The following is a 22,771-nucleotide window of genomic DNA, read 5'->3' as shown; positions in this document are numbered from 1 at the left end:
TTCACAAAATATTCAACAGCATTCAGGGATGTACCATCATTACTGAATGTGGGCGTGTACGAACACAAATCTACTTACCCCCAAAATGAAATGACAGTGTGCAACGTCAATGCAAACTCAAAATTCTTATGCTCTAATTGACATTGTTCGCCTTTAATTTAATAATAAAACGAAACCCTTCATGACTGCTGGAATTGCCCTGGCGATGTTTTTCCCCTCCAGGGGCATCCTCGCATTTGAGCTGAAACCCTTCAAGTTAAACCAGTTACAACAAGACTGAATTACAGGCAGAACAGATTCAACAGAACGGTATTTCCATGTTCCTCATCAAAAAGAAGAACCAGCGTGCACTTGTCTGAAGTCTGCCGCCGAGAGAAAGCTTTTTACATAACGTATACGGATTTGTGCCATGTTACATAATTTCATTCTGGGCACCATTTTCGAATTGTTGATGATAATGCTGGCAATTGTAGGCTTTCGATCTGCGAGAAGAATGAGTGGGAGGTTGGAATGATAATACGAAGATGGCGAGCGGGGTTGGAAGTGAGTAACATTGTTAGTTCGCTTGGAAAAAAGAGAATGCAGTCGTTAACACAATTCTACCTGGCTGGTATTGGCAACGTTGTGTCGCTATAGTACCAAGTTCCTGCATGACTGACTGCCATTCATACAGTAAAGTGAATGGAAGAACGTTCGGCGTGTCATCGGGACTCATGCCTGACAGCTCGATACGCAGCAACGCAATAATAATGCATGCTGCCTGCTATGTGCTTCACTGATACAATGAAAACCAATGCCATTCTGTAGCTATCACTGTACCAAATGCTAGTAGCATAACACTAACTGTCAGCTGACCTTAAAACATCAGTTGACAGACACACAATGTATTCAAACTTTCATAATGACAAAGGCCGGAAACCCTGGGAATGGATATGAATGGACGAACATGTGGTGTCGTCGTGTCGATGATGCTTGTCAGTTTCCCAGTTCGTCTCCTGTTGCAGGGATGGATTTGAGCTAACGTTTTGTTCCTTTTTCCCCCCATCCCCAGAACACAAGTTGCTTGCCATTGGACCAACTGAACCATGGTCAGTGAGGGAGAAACTGTGTCTGGCCACATCTGTCATGAAAAGTGGAGACCAAAACTGGTATTGAATCAGCTGTCAACTGTTGTAGCATAAAGACAAGTTAATGAATAAATAAATACATTATATATACCGGTAATGAGACACAAAAAGAACAATATACATTGTGTGTGTGCAATGGCATTGTTCAATTAAAAAATATCGTCCCCAAGCACAGATATTTGATTAGCTGTTGGGGCACATACATATTAATGAAATAGGACGAAACACACAATCCTTGTGCACAGTAAATTTCTCAGTGTTCATTTATTCATAATTATTTCATTTAGGCATACTATTTAATTTGTATACTCTCAGACAGCCTACTGCACTCTTAATGAACATGTGTTCAATTCAACAGGGTGTCTGTCAGTCGAGCTATCAAACCATTTGCAGAACCTGGGCGACCACCTGATTGGTTCTCTCAAAAGGTATGTTCGATTTGGATACAAACAGGAAACCAATGACAGTCAGACAAAAATAGACTACACACACAAACAGCAATACAATAGGCTACAAAGGCTGTTAATAAAACTACAGAAATGCAAACAGTTTTGAGTGTATGTGGGGCTTGATGGGTTAAGCAAATGTTTACATCAGGTTGTTGAATTGCGTTTTGTGATAAAACTATATTGAATGTTGAATTCTTGTTGTTTTCCTCCCCTTGTCGTAGCACTGTGCCTCGCAGTACTCTGAGCTGCTGGAAGTGACCGAAGCACCAAAGTGAGCTCATTCTCAGGCCTGATCTAAATCATCTTATGACCATGTTGTTGCCAACCCAATAATGATAGGCTATAATAGACTATACTGCAGACAGTACTTTTTGGAATATTATAGTATTTAATAAATCCGTATTGTAGATGTAGACTGATATGTTTGATGTTTATGTTTGATAATGTCACTATTTAATTGTGTGTGTGTGTGTGTGTGTGTGTGTGTGTGTGTGTGTCTCTCTGTGTCTGTGTTCGTGTGTTAACCACATTAACCCTGGTCCCCCGATTTTGGGCAAATATTCAAAGATTTTCTACATTAGTTTTTTTTTTAATTTAAGTAGCACAAGTAATAGATCTACAGGTCCACAATGCATCACATTATGACACGTAGTGACTATGTATTTCAGCTATTTGTTGTACGACAAATTATAAGGCTCAAGTGGTTAAGAAAATGTACCCCTCTATTAAGGGACTTCAACAACTGTACATGCTGGCAGTGAATTCACTACTAATTAATAACCACTGCATCTGTTGTCGCCAGACGTAAACGCGGGGAGAAGGGTGAAGTCGTGGAGACGGTGGAGGATGTGATCGTACGCAGGCTGACAGCCGAGAGGATCGACGAGCTGAAGAAGTTGATCAGAGAAACGCAGGAGAAGCACAGGTTCAGACAAATCCATAATCTTTAACCATCTTAAAACCCTCTAGACTTGGTAAAGTGGAACTCTGGCACAGTATCTTCTCAAGTAGAGGTCTGCAGTGTGTATCAATGTGAGGGTCCTTGACACCAAAGTGTTTGAGAACCACTTGCTTTAGGTCATACAGATGCTCATTTTCAGTCTCTTCTCCTGAGCAGAAAGCTAGACTCACTGACCCTCAAACCAGTTTGGTAACAGTTTTATGACCTAACTGTATGAGCCGAGGTTTGAAAGGGATTGACATGACTAATGATGGATGATGAACTTATGATATTTACTTACAGAAAGCTGAAGAGAGAGGCAGAATTGACCCAAGCAGGTCATTTAGATTCCACACTACAGGGGTTGTGGGACGATATTGTACAGTAAGAGACAACAATAAGTTAATTATGCCATTCATGTTTGTTTTATTAATATTGATACATACAACCATCCATTTGATGATTTTGTCGTTCGCTCTGTACAATTATATGAATCCTACTTACCGTATATATCTGTTAGGAAGAGGAAACAGGAGGAAGCGGAAGCGGAATTGAAAAGAAAGACCACCGATGCTGCCTATCAGGGTATTTTTTTATTGATAACTGTTGAATTAAAAATATATATTTTTATATTTTCTCAACCAATTTTTCAACTAATCTTTCAATTAATGTCTTTCTCTTTTTTGTAGTATTTATCTTTTTCAGTATAATTCTATGTTGTAACATTGTGAAAATAACTAAATTGAAGCAGCTGAGGCAGGGTAAAGTAAATAAAGCTGTACATTGTAAGACAACACCACTGAGCACATTTTCCTTGTCGCCCATCCAGCCAGACAGATGTTAAAGAACATGCCAAAGCGACTGCCCAACGTTACCATACATTCACCTGCAGAGTGCCACTCGCCAGGCCTGGACTCATCCCCAGGGGACACACTACAGAGCCTGGACTTGTCCCCAGGGGACACACTGCAGGGCCTGGACTTGTCCCCAGGGGACACACTACAGGGCCTGGACTTGTCCCCAGGGGACACACTGCAGGGCCTGGCCGACGAGCCTGTCACCACCAAGAACGTGAGTCCCCACCGCTCACTAAACAGAAGGCTGAGGGTTTTATTTTAAGCTTATCGTATTGGTTGAAAGGAAGAATGAAAGCTATGAAATTTGTTGTAGAGGGGAAAATGAAAGGACCATAAACTACTGGGGAACACCGGGAAACAAAGTATACAGGTTTTAAGTGGTTAATACTTCCTTGCTGATATCATCTTGTAAATTGTTACTGTAAAATTTCATATGGTACCTTTGAACAGAGACAATCCCTGTATGCCCTTCATGCTGAAAATATAGTGCGTCTGAGTTCTGACTGTAATATCAGCTGCTAGCATGCTACAAAGGGCTCCCTCTTTCTGCACAGGCCTCAGGATCAGCAAGATTCATGGCTTTGGCTGAGCCTTCTGGAAATGGAGAGGTCGACCACGGCTCTCTACTACTGGATGACTGCTTCCAGAAGAAGCTGATGGTTCAGAAATCCACACCGCCACCATCTCCCCTGCTGTCGGAGCTACTGAAGAAGAGCAGTCTCCTACCGGCAAGTTCCTCTAGACTGGTATGACCGAGAGGGACTTGTTCACGTCTAGTGCCGCGTCTGCCGACTGCGTGCAGAGTACTTCTCCTGTTTCATTCTCACTGCTGTTCCTCTACAGTCTACAGTATGACAGATTAAGATTTATCTGATGCCAGAGATGTCCGGTTTATATCACAGTAATTACTTTCATCTAGGCGTGGGCGAAAAAAACTTTCACTCAAATATTGTGGTTTCTAATGCCACAATGTTTTTAATCAATTAAAAATGTAAATTTCTTATTTATTTGATTTTTTCATGTCAGAAAGACTGACTGACGTTATCTGGCTCAATCGCAATATAATTAAGAATCACAATATAAATGGTATCGCCACCCTAGGTATCGAGATCTTATCAAATCAGGAGGTAAGTGAATTGTCCCACCCCCACCTTCATCATTGTCTCACGTAGCCGGACGGTCAGCGATCTCCGGCCACTGTTTTTTGGGGGATTGGGAAATTGGGATGGCGGATCTTCTTAAATAATTGAATATCTTTGGTTGTACTTCCCAGATTGGGGAAGCTGATGTTCCCCCTGGTCATGTGACTGGAGCACATGACTTGCAGCTGACTCTGTCGAGTCCCCCTGTCTCCCAGGCAACAGGTACACATACGCAAATGTGCACGCAAACACACACATGCACATATGCACAAAAGCTTCCACGTACAGAGAAACAAGCATGCACGAATGCACGTAGTGTAGGGATGCACTTGCACACACACACATACACACAGACACATGCACAAACACTCGCACACATAAGTTCACATGGCACTGTATACACAAGGCTGTGCTTGAGTCATACTGCAGGACTGTGTGTGTGTGTGTGTGTGTGTGCATTAGTGCCTGTGTGTGCTATCAGTATAGATAGGTGGTGGTATGTATAGTATCATTGATTTGTGTACATCCTTGCTAGTTGTGTGTGTGTGTGTGTGTGTGTGTGTGTGTGTGTGTGTGTGTGTGTGCGCGTGTGTGTGTGTGTGTGTGTGTGTGTGTGTGTGTGTGTGCGTGTGTGTGTGCGTGCGTGCGTGCGTGCGTGCGTGCATCTGTATGAATGTTGGCCTGGCAGGTGCCCCCACGTTGTCCCGACTCCTGGAGGCTGGTCCCAGCCAGTTTTCTGTCCCGCTAGGTTTCTTGAACAGTCCAGACAACAGCTCCAGTGCCCCCCTCTCTGGTGCCACTTCTCAGCCTGTAGACCCCCAAGCATCAGGTCTGTCCCATACCTCTGTTGTTGGTTTGTTTTCGTTTTTTAACCACTTTTCTATGTTTCTTTGTGGCTTTCGTCTTTATTTTATATTTTTTATGGAGGGACAGACGGTAGGCTGACAGGAAATGGGGAGAGAGATGGGGTGAGATGCAGTAAAGGCCGTCGGGATCGGGAGTCGAACCCACGGCACACTGCCAGACTGGATTACCAGCCAAGGTGCCTGGACCGCTGAGGCACGGCCCAGGCCTCAGTCTCTGGACTTTTAATGTTTGTTTATAGCGTAATAATAAATGTCTAGTACCAGCTAAGTCTATGGACTTTAATGTTTGTTTAGAGTAAATTAAGTAAGAGGTCATCTCACTGATATAAATACATCTTGTAATAAATATTAACCTATTAACCTTTTCACCGACATGAGAACATCAACATGCTCCCAAAAATAAGGCCGCCCCTCACTTCACACGAGTGTGATTTTTCTTTTCTTTCTTTTCACCTGAGTGGTGCAACCACTCCAAGGAACAGCTTTGTCCCTATGTCCCAATCTGTGTGACTATGTCCCTGTGTCCCGATGTTTAGAGTACCAATAGGGGATGCTGTTGCACCACTCGCTTCAGGCTGATCAGAGTTTTTGACTAATGTTTGACAGAATATGCTTTGCCTTGCTTTGCTGGGATGCAAGTTGTTAAGATGATTGTTTTCAGCATTTCTGCTTTATTTTTGATGGGTGCCAGCCCCTATATAATACTGTAATATGCCCATCTTTGTGTGTTTGTGTGAATCATAGCAGTGATTTGATTGGCTGAGCACGCAATTGAGATGATTTGATTGGCTGAGCAGTGAGCAAAGTATGTATAGTACTTGTTCAGAATACAGGACGAAACCTATTCTTGTGCACAGTAAAATCCTTTGTTAAATCCATACAGGTCCATTTGGTTGTATTTGTATACTCACAGAGTTAAGTTAACACTCACTGTGTGTGCGTGCGCGTGCGTGTGTGCGTGTGTGTGTGTGTGTGTGTGTGTGTGTGTGCGTGCGTGCGTGCAGAAGGGGGTGAGATGTCATCGCTGCCCTCTGGGTGTCAGCCTGTGCCTGGTGGGGAGAAGACTTGTGAACTGAGTGAAGATGATGTCTCAGCGTCCTACATGATGGGAGATGAGCTGGACCTGAAGACTGTGGGGGACATCATCGCCATCATCGAGGACAAGGTACGACACCAGACTATTTGAGATAATCACAATTATTTTTGACATAATTGTCATAATTATAACCTTGTTGAATTAATATATTTTCAAACATTTTCAAAAGTGGAAATTGACGGTCATTTTCCAAGCTCAAGCTTGAGCTTGTAGATCTGCTATTTCCACTATGGTTTTTTGTAAGTATAAAGTTATGTCATATGATCTTCCCTGTGCACCTTGAAGCCAACTTGAAGACTTGAAACTTACTTACGATAAGTAATGCAACACGATAATTTCAATGCACCGTCTTTTTAACTGCCGCCCTGGGCAATCTGCCACCCTAGGCCATGGCCTATGTGGCCTATATATAGGAGCCAGCCCTCTCTCTCTACGTCGTCCTCAGACGAGCCCTCCATCGGCGTCTCCAGTCATCTCGGTTCTCCATACATCTGGCCAGCTCCTTTGTGCTTTCTGCACCGGTATCTTTCTTTAGTACGTCCACATAGGTCGGTGTGGGACGTCCTCTCGATCGATGCCCGTGTGTTGGTTCCCACAGTACAAGCTTTTTGGCCGGGAGTTCTTGATGTCGGTGGCAGTGGCCAGCTAGTCTCATCCTCCTTACTGCTATCTTCTCTGTTACACTTGGTAATGCCCCGTACAGAAGCTTGTTGGTGATGTGCTCATCCTGGTTGATGTTAAGTACCACACGTAACATTCTGGTGTAGCACCCATCCAGGGATTTCTGTAGGGCTTGTTTAAGTGTCCAGCATTCACAGCCATAGAGGAGGACGGACTCCACGGTAGCAGAGAAGAAACTGATCTTGATGTGTCGGGGAAGGTTGTATTTCCACACACTGGTCATACCGTTAAGAGCTCGCCAGGCAAGTGCCTTCCTCACTTTAAGGTCCTTCTCTGTGGAGTCGACCCATGCGCCCAGGTATTTGAAGTCACTGACCTCCTTTAGGACAATACCCTCTATTGTCGTTAGGGGCAGATGTTCCTGGGGGATGTTATAGAGCAGTGGTTCTCAACCTGTGGTACGCGTACCACCAGTGGTACTTGAGCCCCCCCCAGGTGGTACGCGGAAAATCTTCCCAAAAGATCAGGGATGCCGTGATCTGATCCACAGATCGGATATCAGGTCGATATGAGCCAAAAAACGTGATCTGGATCGGATCGGACTACAGCGAAAATGACTGATCCCAAGCACTGCAAGCACTCCACTCCAGTCCATTCCAGTACTCCACTCCAGGCCATTATTCCTCCAGCAGTGTTCATAGACTGCTACAGACACAGTCATATGGACAGTAGCACTGTGCAGGCTGCTAGGCTAACCACTAGCCAGCACTGCTGCTGCTCGCATGGGAGTATTATATATTATAAAACTAAAAAGACAGCCGAGTGCAAAAAAATAAAGGGATTGATTTGCCACCGTGGCAACTACAGCAGCAAAGTTTCAGCCTTAGCTCCATGCAAGCTAATCTTTAGCATTGATTAGCATCAACATCTTAGTAGACGAGAGAGACGGAACAGCACAACAAGCTGACAGCTGAGCATGACGACATGCTCATGTTCTTAAAATTATATCTCCCCACAGTCCCCAACAGTTTTGTTTGACAAATATGACCGCTGTTTGTCAATACTTATGTGACAGACCATGCTATGATGCTAATAACTGCTTAAGTGCTAACTGCCAACCAATGCTTAAATAGAACGGACATCACTATAGTTACATTGTCACGGACAGACAGTGCTGTGTAGGACAGTAGGCTACACGGTTTTTAAAGTGGGATCAGGGGTCCCCACTCCCAGCCAAATGATAGGTTCCATTTGTACACTAAGAGTTAAATTGACATTGATTTTACAATATAAACAAATAGAAAATAATAATTTGGGGTCCCAGAGATACAAATGGCTGGGTCCTTAATATTAAAATGATGTGAATTGATAGATCCATACAAACACACAGCTGCTGTATTGGGGCAAATGAGTTTCAAAACCTGTATTCAGAATTAATGTGTATAGCCTACCTATGCTATTGATAAATGTATTAACTCAAAAAACCTGGGGATGCCTGTATGGCTCCTCATTGTAAAGTAGTTAAAGTGCCTGTTTTGTACAGCATGATTTTGGCTGACGTCTGTGAAATATAAATAAATATTCTTAATTTCTTATTAGGAATATTTTTTTCTCCTGTGTGAACTGTGCATATATGTATATATTTTCACATAAGTTATAATGGTGGTCATATTATCATTTTGATAACAGTAGGTAGGTACCCGAAATCCATCATAAACCCGCCAAAAAAGCATCAATAACCACTAATAGCACGCGCGTGCACGTTTGGCGGTGGTGGTACTTGGAGTGATAGAAAAAATCTGAGGTGGTACTTGGTGTAAAAAGGTTGAGAACCACTGTTATAGAGTATGACCTCAGTCTTCTTTGCATTTAGACTGAGGCCAACTTTGGCGCACTCCAACTCCACACAGGTCAGGAGAGCCTGTGCCTGCCCTACGTTGTCCGATAGCAGGCAGATGTCATCAGCGTAGTCCAGGTCTGTGAGGGTTTCTGCAGGGTGTCTCGTAGACCTTCTGGGTGAGATTGTGAAGCCGAGCTCTGGCTCCCTTCCATTAATAGCTTGTCTCAGGGCATAGTCCAACACTATTATAAAAAGGAAGGGGGCCAGGGTGTCTCCCTGCAGCACTCCGGTTTGGATGCTGAATTCCTCGCTGTTACCATCCGGCGTTGTCACTCGGGCTCTCGTTCCTGTGTACATAGTATCAATGGCTCGGAGCAGGTTCGGAGGAACATTGTAGGCCTTGAGTATTCTCACCATCATTCCTCTATGGATTGAGTCAAAGGCCTTCTTGAAGTCAATGAAGCATAGCACTGCTGCTAGGTTGTTCCTCTTGACCTCTTCAATGATCCTCCGTAACGCAAGGATCTGGGCTAAGGTTGTTCTCCCCTCTCGGAATCCGTTTTGGTTTTCCCTGAGGTGGGGGTCGATTGTGCTCCTAATCCTGTTCAGTATCATGCGATTGAACATTTTTGCTATGATACAGGTCAGGCTGATACCACGGTAATTGTCAGGTTTTGACAGATCTCCAGATTTTGGTACTGGGATGATGTGAGAGAGAGACCATATTTCTGGCATGATGTTTCCCAATAGAGCCTGGTTGCAGATCTCCAAGATGACTTCATCCAGATTGCAGTTCTTGACTACCTCGGGTGGAATGCCGTCAGGTCCAGCACTTTTCCCTTGCTTCAGGGAGGCTTTGACCTTGGCAAACTCTCCTGCTGTGAAAGGGCCGTCATCAATGCTGAGATCCTCTAGGACTACAGGCATTTCCCTCTCAGCACCTTCCACTGTCTGGTGTGTGCCGAGGAGGTTCCTGAAGTGAGTTAACCAGGTGGTCACTCTCTCTTCTGGGCTGTTTCCTGCCACCTGTCCCTCTTTCGGTCTTTTCCTTCCACACATCTCATTGATCACCTTCCATGACTCGCTGTACTGGAATTCCCCATGAGCAGCTTCTACCCTGCGGACTTTTTGCATCAGCTCCTCACCCTTGATGTTGTCGTACTCGGCGAAGAGAAGACGCTTGGCCTCCTTCAGTGTCTCGCGTTGTTCTGCGGACGGTTCTTGATCGCATGCTCGACGTGCCTCCTCTATTCTTTGTTGCGCTGCGATGACATCTGGATGTTTCGATCTGGTGGGGCCTCTGGTCCTCTGCATCATCGGTACACACCTCGCTGTTGCAGCCTTGTGTGCTTCCATGAACTTCGTGTACCCTGTGCCCGGTTCCTCCCTCACATCCTGTATGTGAACGAGGTCCTTGAACTCTGCTGTGTATCTGGCCTGTAGTTCAGGGCTTGTGGAGAATGTCCTCCAGTCATGGCGTACCATGGGGCTCGGTTTTGGGGTCCTTAGACTCAACCTCACTCTCATGGATACCACCCGGTGGTCAGAACCTACAGAGTTGAAGGTGTTGTAGGGTTCCGCGTTCAAGATGGAATTCCTCCATTTTCGTCTCACTAGTATGTAGTCTAGTTGACGTCTCATACCAGTAGGCCGGTCCTGGAAGGTCCATCTTTTGCCCATTCTTTTTCTGAACATGGTGTTTCTTGTTCCAGGAGTAGTGTAGCAAGGTACACTCCATTCCGGTTTGTGTCCTCATGGTAAGTGTATGTCGCATCCGTTCGTCCGAGTCTCGCGTTAAAGTCCCCCAGAATCGCAAGAAAGTTGTGTGCCGGGACGCTTCGGACTGCCGTTGCTAGGTCCCTGTAAAACTTTTCCGCTTCCTCGACTGACGCCACGTTGGTGGGTGAGTACACTGCCATGATGGTTGTTACCGGACTGCTACTAAACTCGGCGATGAGGATCCGCTCATACATACATAAAACATAAAGACAAGAGCAATTTCCGCTGCTCAGCCTACCCTGGGCCCTGGCCAAACTCCTGATTAAGCCTCAAAGTCGACTAATGAACAAAGGACCACCTCAGTGACAGTCTGACCATAGTATACTGTAAGTGTATGCTGGAACACACCACAGTATCTCCTTCCTGAAGGCAGAAACCAATATTCTCCATACCAAACATGGCTAGTGTTTGAACTTGAAGTGATATTCCTTGCTCAACCTTAGAATACTGTTATTATACGTAGATATATAGAGCACCTTAAGTGGTTGTCCAACAATCTTTGAACAAATGTTCAGTTGTTGCAGCAGTTGTGACCTTAAGGCAACAGACAAACATCCATAACAGGTGGTATTCCAGCACGTTGTGCAATGTATTTCGCCAACATTGACTCAATTATTCAGTTATGTTCTGTAAATGCTTTAAAATATTTGGAGAAAGTGTAAATCAAGACATGAATTACACTTGCTGCTGTGAATCAACAATGCAACTGATGGTGGTTCTGTTTTAATGTAAGAGTGTCTGTGCTTGCGACTTTTGTATTTTGTATATTGTGTACATGTGTACAATATAAAAATAACTACTAAATAAAGCTATAAAAAATCACACCCGTGTGAAGTGAGGGCCGCTCTTATCATCATACATCATCTCATTCTGGCCAATGACAATTTGCGTCCTCACTTTTCCGTCACTTTTACCTTCAATGTTTTTGTGTTTACACAAACCCGGAAAGCTGGGGGATAGTGCCCCTTAAATAAAGAGTGTCTGTGCTCCACAGGGAGATGAGAACTCGGAGGCTCTGGATGCAGCTGCCGTAGAGGCAGCTCTGTCCCTGTGTGAGGAGAACGGCCATGCCCTGTCTGCCGCCTGGGAAGCAGGGCCATTCAAGAGCCACGAGCCCGGCCCCGCTGTCACGCACGCCTCCTCCCTCCTCCACAGCAGCCTGGTTGGCAAGACGGAAGCCATGGAGATTCAGGGCATGTCTCTGGCTCCGTTCTCGCACTCGACGTCCGCGAGCGGTGGACAGGAGGGCGGCTGTCCCTCGGGATACCCGCTGAGACTGCAGGGCCTTCCTCTCTCCGCCTCCTCCTCCTCCCCGGAGCGAAACCACCAGACCGGTGCCCCTCCGCAGGCAGAGGCTGCGGGTAGCGGGAAGGAGGGGCGCCGGGACGGACACATCTCGCTGGACATTACCGTCAAGTGTGAGAGTGAGCAATGGGTGCGGCAGGAAGTAGAGAAGCCACGTGGAGGTACGTTAAGACCGTTACAGGAAAACAAATATCTTTGTTCATTTGCTTCAGAAAAAAAATGTGCGTTTGTTTTGCATGGAACTGTGCATTTTGGCATAACCATTTCCTTGTTTATTATTCGTCTTTACTGTCTTGGCAGACTCAGTATTAGAAGATAGCCCACTGACAGAAAGACACTCCAAGGTACACCCCCCGATGAGGACAGAGATAACGTTGATGCCTGTAATTGTTGTACTCTGTACTTGTAAAATGTAGCGTGCTGTACGTTCTTTTTACTCCCGAGCTTTTTTGTGGACAGTTAAGATCCCAATGAGAGCGTGCGTGTCTTCCTCCGTGTGTTGCGCAGGGGGCCGGGGAGGGGGACGGGGACAGGGGACGGGAAGGGGATGGAGAGAGGAGCGTCTCAGGGAGTAAAGCAGAGGCGGCGAGCAAGAGGCCGGAGTTCTGCCGAGGAGGAGGAGGAGGAGCGGACGAGGAGGAGGAGGAGGCCGACGGGGCGGCGGAGGCCTTCCTGTCGGAGGCGGATGGGGAGGCGGAGCCCACGGCCAGTGAGAGCGAGGACGGCTACAGCCTGCACACGACGGCGTCCTCGTCCCTGCAGCTCCACACCGCTGCAGACTCCATCCCGAGCAGCCCCACCTCCTCACAGTTGTGAGTGTCTCACACGCATGCACGCACGCGCACACACGCACGCACACACACACACACACACACACACACACACACACACACACACACACACACACACACACTGTTTAAATTGGGTCGTTTTGTTCTACAGTTCAATGAGCAGCGAGGACCAAGAAGCTATACAAGCTCAGAAGATCTGGAAAAAGGCCATTATGCTGGTGTGGCGTGCAGCAGCCAATCACAGGTGGGTATCTAGTGTTGTTCATTTACAAAACACAGAACCAAAGTGAATAAGTGATTACAATGGTTTATTTTTCAATAATGATGGAAGTTGCTGATGTGATTAACACAATTTGTTTTTAGATACGCCAATGTGTTCCTGCAGCCTGTGACGGACGACATTGCTCCTGGATACCACAGTATTGTGTACAGGTGAGTGCATTTAGAGGTTTTCCACACTTTCTTACTCCAAACCTGGAAATCTCTTGACTTTTGTTGAGAGATCGTTTCTTGTTTGGTTTCCAATACTTTTACTTCTACTCCACTACATGTCAGAGGCAAATATTGTACTTTTCTTTTACTACACTACATTTATTTTACAGCTTTAGTTAATAGTTCCTTTGTACATTTTGATTATTATTACAAAACATACATTAAGCATTGTGAGCTTGTAGATCGGCTATTTTTAGAATCTTTTTAAACATTTGAAAACTTGAAATGGGACATTCTGTATAATGCCTACTTTCTACTTTTGGTGCATTTTGTTACCAGCACTTTTTGTACCTTAACCTTAACAAGTACATTTTGAATTCCAGACTCTTACTTGTAACAGAGTAGTTCTGCACTGCAGCATTGATACTTTTACTTAAGTACCAAATGTGAGTCCTTGTCCCCACTAATGCCTACCGCTCCGGCGCTAACCACCACCGTCTCCCCCAGGCCCATGGACCTGTCCACCATCAAGAAGAACATCGAGACGGGCCTGGTGCGCACCACGGCCGAGTTCCAGCGGGACATCATGCTGATGTTCCAGAACGCCGTCATGTACAACTCGTCGGACCACGACGTGTTCCACATGGGTGTGGAGATGCAGCGCGACGTCCTGGAGCAGATCCAGCAGTTCCTGGCCACGCAGCTTATCATGCAGACCTCCTCAGACGATGCCCGAGGAGGCATCAGCGCCAAGAGCCTGAGAGGTGTTGGCCGCGAGGGTGCCGCACGCAAGCAGGACCCCGCAGATAAGGTGACGGGACCCATGCAGTCAACGCACTGACTGCCAAGAACGGCCATTTACGAATCCAACGCTTCACTGCCAAAGGCGCTATACGATAGATGGTGGCACTTTGCTAACGTATGAAGGTTGCTAAGAGACTCCGTCTCCATCCACCTCAGTGTAAACAGATACATTTATCAAATACATTTATCTCTGATACTTTTCCCAGATTGCGTTATTGGTCTAAACAAGCTTTATTCAACGGCCCATAACTAAAGAACTGATAATCGTGGTTACAAAATGTATTTTCCGGGTGAAAGAAAGGATGATTGTCCACCACTACACACAGAATTTGTTGGTTCACGTCTCGGGTCCCGTGGGTCTTCAAATTAAGATAAAACACTGAAAAACACTGGCAGATTCAATGATTTCATAAAGACATCAACGGAAAATCTAAGAAATTCCAGAAATTAGAAAACAGATGATTAAGGAGTAGTGAAAATAGCCAATCTAAAAGCTCACAAAGTGGCGCGAAGTGAAACATTGTGAGCTTGTAGATCTGCTATTTTCACTAGTTTGGGTCCCAGGGAGACATAAAATGTCTCTTTTGGGTCATGTGCTAAAAGGTTTGGGAACCATTGCTATAGAACTCTCTCAAACATTGTATCTTCCCCTCTAGTTCTCTGTCTGATTTGTGTATATTGGTCATCTTACAGGACAGTGTATCCATGGCGTCTCCAGCCTTCCTTCTCTCTCTTTTTGTAAGTACCCGTCCGCAAGGCTTTGTCCTACAATCTGTTGTTTACTGCCATTGCCACAACACAAATCAAGTTTCCAACTTGCTTTTTGTCCTCACACAATGATGGTCTCATCTCCCCACGCCAGGCCCATGGAACAGCACAGCACTCTCTATACCTCTGTTCCATAATTACTGTCTCATAGCTTATATTACATAGAAATCGTTGCGTTAAATAGTTTTAGTAAATCTAGGTGAATCTAGGTAGGTCATTCCATGACAGATTTCACAATTTCAAATGATATAGCTTGTTGAGAACAAAAATAGGATTTGTGTCATTCAGAAATTAGATTTTTATATAATAGCTCAAATAATCAAATTTGCATTGATTGAAGTGTTGCCTCAAACTCAGTGTAATAAAAGATGGCTATCTCTCTCTCTCTCTCTCTTATTCTTTCTGTGGCTATGCAGGATGGGGGCACTAGAGGTCGTCGTTGTGCCATTGAAGCTGATCTCAAGATGAAGAAGTGACTGCGTCCGGAGGCCTGAGGAGTATACAGTATGTCTGATGTGTTCCCCACCCCAGTGGGTTTTTAGTGAATAGCCGAATGTACCTGTGGATTTAAATGCACATGTATGTATCTTGTGCAATGAGGCGGAGACGTCCAGTGTAATAGATTCCCTTGCAGTATTGTGCAGTTTATGGTTGGATTGGGGACTTGTACTGTAGCAGTTAGGGGGTAGAGCCAATTGCAGTTCTAATCCGACGAAGAGGCCTGTTTGAGAATAACTTGCTCGAATCAGCTTTCATAGTCAACTCCTGTTAAAACCTAGTTTAGGCCATTGTCAATTACATTAAATTAAAGTATAAATGACAGTATCTCAATCATAACATCAAATGAAACGTATTTAGTGTGAGGCCTCAGTGTGATTGACTGACTCCCAATGACATTGATTTCCACTATAACTATGTTGCTCATGAAATATTCAATTGTAATACTTGATAATGTGACTTGAAAAGGCTTCAAGCCCAAGTCACTGTATTTGTTCTAGCACTGTACTAGCCTGGCACCGCCAGAGTAATATCACTGGGTAGATATTAGTCTGGAATCTCTGTGTGGAACCTGCATTTCCAAGGGGCGGATAAAAAAATAATGCCTCTGGTGATAAACCCGCCCCATATTTGCTTACTGGGCCCTGGTTGGTATACCTCAAAACTTCGGAGGGAGTGAAATCCAATAGACCGTGCGGTAAGCCCCGCCCGCTCGCTCAGCTGCCCTCGATACCGTTGTTAAGCAGGACAAACATCAGCGAACCTCCATTGAGGACCGTGTTATGTCTGCGTCTTTCCGAAGAGGAATAGAAGCATTCATATCAACAGCATTCATACTATAATAACGCCATGGTGAAACGTTGCTGTTGGGCGTCCTGCAACAGTGCTTAATAAGTACCCAGAACGTTTGGGGCATTTATTTTTATTCCTTTTCCCGTGGGTGCGCACATGCACATGTCAATGTTTACATTCTGGAGGTGGAACGCGGCGGTCACTCATTCACCCTCCCTGCTACTAAATCATACTATTAACATCAACTTTTACTAAACAATATTTAAATCAATCGTCTAATAAACAACTAACAACTTACCTTGGAGCAAATGGTGTGCTTTGTAACTTTCTAATCTCCACGCTCAGTTGCTTGTGTTGGTCGGACGCCAGCCACAGGCTCCAGCCTCCAGTCACGTTCCCTCTCACTGCGGTTCAGAAAAAGAACGCTGCTTACCATTTTCTGCACATTGTATCCAAAAAGTGAAGGTCCGCTAATGGTCTAAACTATTTTGAATTTAGGAACGGCAAAGACAATAGTTTAGACCATTAGCGGACCTTCACTTTTTGGATGCAGAAAGGGGTAACCAGCGTTCTTTTTTTTCTGAACCGCAGTGGGAGGGGACGTGACTGGAGCCTGTGGTTGAAGACAGTTATGTGGCTGCCGTCCAACACAAGCAACTAGAAAGTTACAAAGCACACCATTTGCTCCAAGGTAAGTTGTTTGTTGTTTATTAGACGATTGATTTAACCATTGTTTAGTAAAAGTTGACGTTAATACTAGTATGATAGTAGCAGGGAGGGTGAACGAGTGACGCCACCGCCGCTTCCTCCTCTAGAATGTAAACATTGTGCGCACCCGCGCACCCGCGCACCCACAGGAAAGGAATAAAAAGAAAATGCCCCAAACGTTCTGGGTGCCTATGAAGCACTGTTGCAGGACGCCCAACAGCAACGTTTCACCATGGCGTTATTATAGTATGAATGTTGTTGATGTGAATGCTTCTATTCCTCTTCGGAAAAACGCCGACATAACACGTTCCTCAATGGAGGTTTGCTGATGTTTGTCCTGCTTAACAACGGTATCGAGGGCAGCTGAGCGAGCGGGCGGGGCTTACCGCACGGTCTATTACAATTGAGCGGTGCCAGACCAAATCTGCCCAGGGCATTTTTTTTAGGATTTTTTTTGTTTTGTGGACAAATTTGATTTGTCTGGTTTCCAGGCTATCACTGTACCAAGCAGCATCCCAGGGTGGTTTTCAACCTTTTCTGCATCAGGGCCCACTTGAAAAGCGCTCACGCCCGCCCCACGATCCACCACATCTTAAGGTGTCAAGTGGTCAGATAGGTGGGCTGTGTGAATTTTCAGAGCATGTTTATTTTAAAGATGGAATGCTGTGATCCCCCCCCCCCCTAAAATGATGTTTTTATGTGGCCACACCCACCAGTTCATTAAGTATACCTGGTTTTCACCTTAGCACCACCCACCCAAAGTTAAGCCTCGCCCACAGCTGTTGTTGTATGATAATGTGGGAGGGCGTAGGGTTATGATGTCACTAAAATGGTGTTATTTCGATTGGGCCTTTTGAAGCTTTCAGCGTTCAGTAAGAAACCAAAAATACACAGGGAAGACATATTTGAATATTATAACCACACCTGGGGGTCTATTAGAGTAATGTTAACTCCATAGACACATGCAAAACAGAAAAAGTACAAAAATCACGGCACTCCATCTTTAATGATCAATCAGTGAATCAATTGTTTTCTGCCTTAGATCAATGGAACTAACTAACTTGGTTTCTATTTATTGGTATCAGAATGAAAACACATTTTACATGAATTTGCATTATTATTATTTTTTATTTTGATGTTGTATTATAATTAAAATCTTAGTGTTTTGCCAACTATTTTGGGGCCCACCTGCCCACAGGTTGAGAAGCAGTGCTTTACATACTGTATGTGATACTAGTATTTCATTTTTGACGCAATTATGCCAAACATGACAAAGTGCAAGTATTCAATAACTTCTTAATGACCTCTTAGTTTGGTGGGGATACATGTGAGAAGATGTTCATGTTCAGTCAACTATGTGTTATCTGATGAAATGTATATAGGAGCTGCAACAGAACAAATCAGAATGAGTTTGTGCAATTTAACAGCCGTGTCCATGAAAGTCACTTATATGTTCTATTTTAAACAATCATAGATGAAGGAGCAGGCTACTATGTCTTAATTACTGTATCAACTGTGCAGCACCTGTAAATCCTGCCCTTAGTCTCCAAATTGAATATCTTGTGGGAACTATCAGTTTGTTGATGTTTGCCTAATTGAATATCTTGTGGGAACTATCAGTTTGTTGATGTTTGCCTAATTGAATATATTGTGGGAACTATCAGTTTGTTGATGTTTGCCTTATGACCGCATCACACATTTGCCTAATTTATCCGTCCTACGACAGTGTCCCATGCGGAAAATAGCAGATCTGCAAGCTCACAGCGACGCTTTGTGTATGTAGATCTAATATTTGTCACTGTCGTACGACTAAGTATAAATCAGCGCAAACACCTGCAAAATATAACCTTACAGTACAGGCATGCTTCGTTGTGTACATGAGGCCTTTGGTAAGAAGGCTGCAGTGAATGGTTTAATACATAATAGATAACATTGTTAGTGACTTTGAGAGTGAGGCTGATTAATGTCTAATGTGTAATATAATGATCAAGTAAACAGTTGACAGAAACATTTGGCTTCCTTTCATTTTCTTCAGCAATTAATCAGAGTGAAATCATGTGATTTACTATATTATTTTATAAACCGGCATGGTGATTTTGTAAAAGAAACAAAAAAAGGCTTACACTTTGCTAATCAAATTGTTTTATTTATTTTTATTTAGCCTTTATTTAACCAGTCCAATTGAAATGGAAAAGGCAGCCAAGCCAAATTTAATATAGGATAATATTTGCTTAAGATGCAAATATTATCCTATATTAAATTGGGATGGCTAACTGGGATGGCTAACTTTGTAAGGACTTATTTTGAAGTGGCAGATGCCACACACCCCATAAACTGCCACTGCTCTCTCTTCTTGTCTCTACTTGAAAAAAGTGGAAAAGTCAGGAAAACAATCAGCATTTTTCTCGTAACCGACAGGCTAAACTCATGACACACACACGTTCTGTTGTCCACATGTAACTGAACATTGCTGTTGCAGTGTTATATAGGGTGTTCAACTTGCTGAAGATGACGTATGCAGAGCCACCCTCAAATGGGTTTCAGTGACAACTAGAAAAAGTGCCCTTCTGGGCACAGGTCTCCACCAGGTTATCCACAGATCCGTGCAGTTAGAGGTAAAAACACTTTTCGGCCAGTTATAGCGCCACCTTGAGGCTGAGTTGAAATTGTTCATGTGGCATTTTGTCCTCGGCCTAGTGGGAATGTGGGTGCACAATTTCACGGAAATCACGCGATGTGTTCATGATTTGCAGCATTTTGTTTGAAACTGAGCACTCCTGTGAACTTTAGAAGCCAATCTTAACCAATCAGGATGGAGTGTGATAAATCTGAAAGACCGGTTTGGTTGAATGGCTCTAGAGAGACTGTGTACCAATTTGCGTGATGTTTGGACAAAATCTGTAGGTGTGCTGTGCAAAAACCTGTTTTGCACAAAGCGGCCTCCTGGTGGCGCTATAACAGGCCGTTCTGGAAAGTTTGGGGCATCGACCGGGTTAACGGTGGCTGAGATTAGCTGGTCACGGACGGACGGACACACGGACACACGGACGGACGGAGTGCAAAACATACTCTCCCCATGCCTTCGGCTGGTGGAGACAAATATGAGGCACTAACCTTTCATGACTAATTTATCTTAAACTCTATGTCCCTCAGGGTCCATCCATCCATCTTCAACCGCTTATCCATTCATTCATTCAACCTTTATTTAAATTCTCAGAGAAGCAATTGAGGGAGACCTTCATTTACAATGATGCCGAGATTACACAAACAACAATGATACAACAATACAAGATAAAAGAAAACAATAATACAATTTAAAACAGTTAAATGTTGACGGCTATCAGTTAAAACAATTACATACAGGTTATGCACGATTATTAAGTATGTTCCTAAAATGGCCAAATGTGCTAGGTTGTTCAGTTTCAGTTGTAAAAGATTCCAAGAATTGGGTGCACCAATACTGAAAGCAGCCTTTCCCAGCTCAGAGTTGGCTAAAGGAGCCAGAAGGCATAGCCAATCACTGGAGCGACTAGGTTTCTGATGTAGCATGGCTGAAATATATGGTGGTAATTTTCCAATCAGGGCTTTATATATGAAAAGGTGCCAATGATTATTGTGTCTTTCAGTCAGAGAAGACCAGCCCACATTACCATATATGTACAGTGATGAGTATTGTAGCTGTCACCAGTAATAAACCTCAGGGCTGAGTGGTAAACTGTGTCTAGAGGCTTGAGTGAGCGGCTTGAGTGTCTGTAGTCGGGTCGTGGGGGCAACAGTTCCACCAGAGAGCTCCAGATCAACATTCCTGGGGGATCCCGAGCCGTTCCAAAGGCCACTGAGTCGATGTAATCCCTCCATCTCATCCTTTGTCTGCCCGGGGGTCTCCTCCCTAGGGAGCCGCTCGAGAGCCATCCTAACCAGATGCCCTTTCCAGACGAAGAAGCAGCGACTCTACTCCGAGTCGTGACTGAACTTCTCACCCTATCTCTAAGGGAGATGCCAGCCACCCATCAAAGAAAACTAATTTCGGCCACTTGTATTCGCTGCGGTACAGAGACTGCAATAGCGCCCCTGCTGCTCCGATTCTCCTTCTCCGTCCTCCCCTCACTCATGAACAAGATCCCGAGATACTTAAAACTTCACCTGGGGTATCTCATTCCGACTGAACTCTCGCTTTAGGTGTACACAGATTGGACGGCCCTCAACAAGGTCCCCCTCATCTCATACTCCAAATCCACAAAACACATGTAGACCGGATATGCATACTCCCAGGCCTTCTCCAGGATCCCTGCAAGAGTATAGATCTGGCCAGTTGTTCCACGGCCAGGACAATGTGTCTCAGGGTGTCCGATTCAAACTTGCCAGCCATGTGTCAATTTAGGCATGTGGCATTATTTCAAATTCTTCTGAAGGTCATTTCGCAATTGAATTAACTTTACCTTCATAGATGACCATTGAGTCTGAAACAAGTGGGTAAGGAAGGACTTAATGAAACAACGTAGGGGATTTGCCTACCTACAGTAAGCATGTTAATGAAATATGACATGATTAGCAGTGAGGTCAACCCCACCCTTTCTCTTAGCATAAGATGTCTCCATGTAGGTTGGTAAAAGGGAATGGCTTTCAACTAGAAAATCCAAAGAGAAATGTCACTCATGTCTGCTTTTTAGGCATGCTATTTTGTATAGTATATTAGCGGGAAGACAATGATAGGTTCTTCTCCCACCATCTGAACCAAAAGGCACTGGCAACATACACATTTTCCATCAACAATAAGGTCATGATACCGACCATGAAACTGACCATGATTCTGACATTATATTGACATGATACTAACATGATACTGACCATGATGCTGACATGATACTGAGCATGATACTGTCCATGATACTGACACGATATTGACATGTTACTGACATAATACTGAACATGATACTGACATGATACTGACCATGATACTGACATGTTACTGACATAATACTGAACATGATACTGACCAAACCATGATTCTGACATGGCTGACAGGTGTGTTGCTGATGGTGTGTGAGGTTTCCCGCTGTGCCATCACATCACCTGGACGTCTATGTAAGTGGACACACTATCGTATGTGTTTGAAATAATTATCTCTCACTCCCTCTCTCTTTTCCTCTCTCTTTCTCTCTTTCTCTCTCTCTCTCTCTCTCTCTCACTCACACACACACACACACACACACACACACACACACACACCAATGGATAATGCATGATAATTTGTGTACTGTATGTTTCTTGTGGGTTCATAACATCGAAGTGTTAGCTTTGGTCAAGGTGGCCTTTTAACTCTGCATGTAACTACACTGGCTGTGCTTCCACACAGTAGTGGAGTTGATTATGTCCAGTCTTTATTTTGTTCATTTATTACGCTTAAGATAACAGTAGCCTAATTCAAAAGGTTTGAAGTGGACAAACTCCAGACAGGCTTTCTCAGAGCAGATTAAAAAGATAACAGTATCCTCTTTGTGGAACTAAATTACGTTTTTTTTTTTTTCTTTGTATACTTCCTCTTGTGTGTTGAAAGAGCCCTATATATCTTCTACATCTAGTGAATGCAAACTTTTGAAACAACTGTCTTAGCTTCAGCTAAGAGAGTGAGTGTGAACTCCAGGTGAAACCTCAAAATGTTGTTCCCAAACCAATAAAGGCATTTTAACGATATGCTTGACCTATTCCTTTCTCTTTTGTCTACTTTAGGGCATAATGTTAAATTAAAAAGCCATATAATGCCAGCCGGTTTTGACCCGTATGGGTCTTCCTCTGGGTGTGGCTAAAGTTACTGTGACAGTTCTGTTAATCTGCTGACATCATGATCTGCAACCCGGATTACTGTCAAGAGGTTTTCTAGCAGGAGCAAGTTGTCAAATAGCAATTAGTTTGATTTGCATTGTGTTTGAGTAGTTTGTCTAGAGTCACTTGGGGC

The 22,771-nt window shown here is 44.2% G+C and overlaps 2 protein-coding genes across 5 annotated transcripts; both read left to right on the top strand.

Annotated features, from left to right (window-relative positions):
- The first annotated feature begins 176 nt into the window (after window positions 1-176).
- Window positions 177-12,527, top strand: LOC310856755 (bromodomain-containing protein 8-like). 4 transcript variants are annotated; one of them, XM_083762229.1, is made up of 14 exons: window positions 177-543; window positions 1,052-1,088; window positions 1,486-1,555; window positions 1,798-1,847; window positions 2,379-2,501; window positions 2,820-2,900; window positions 3,037-3,101; window positions 3,346-3,587; window positions 3,928-4,119; window positions 4,647-4,737; window positions 5,204-5,344; window positions 6,386-6,546; window positions 11,712-12,183; window positions 12,323-12,527. In XM_083762229.1, the coding sequence occupies exons 1-14, from the start codon at window positions 525-527 to the stop codon at window positions 12,436-12,438; spliced, it is 1,860 nt and encodes a 619-aa protein (XP_083618355.1). In that variant the 5' UTR covers window positions 177-524; the 3' UTR covers window positions 12,439-12,527. The 4 variants fall into 4 exon arrangements, with proteins under 4 accessions (XP_083618355.1, XP_083618354.1, XP_083618353.1 ...); XM_083762228.1 differs by having other exon boundaries at window positions 1,052-1,148; window positions 3,928-4,101; window positions 12,323-12,525; XM_083762227.1 differs by having other exon boundaries at window positions 1,052-1,148; window positions 12,323-12,525.
- LOC310856784 (bromodomain-containing protein 8-like) lies at window positions 12,507-16,037 on the top strand. The gene is made up of 6 exons (XM_083762262.1): window positions 12,507-12,834; window positions 12,965-13,057; window positions 13,177-13,245; window positions 13,753-14,056; window positions 14,743-14,787; window positions 15,234-16,037. Exons 2-6 carry the CDS (start codon window positions 12,969-12,971, stop codon window positions 15,291-15,293), a joined length of 567 nt encoding a protein of 188 aa, XP_083618388.1. The 5' UTR covers window positions 12,507-12,834; window positions 12,965-12,968; the 3' UTR covers window positions 15,294-16,037.
- The last annotated feature ends 6,734 nt before the right edge of the window (window positions 16,038-22,771 follow it).

This window comes from Protomyctophum parallelum, assembly GCF_964188405.1.
Source record: "Protomyctophum parallelum genome assembly, chromosome: 1".
In the NCBI taxonomy this organism is placed as follows: domain Eukaryota; kingdom Metazoa; phylum Chordata; class Actinopteri; order Myctophiformes; family Myctophidae; genus Protomyctophum; species Protomyctophum parallelum.
Note: the sequence above shows the minus strand (reverse complement) of the source record. Positions and strands in the feature narration are given on the sequence as shown.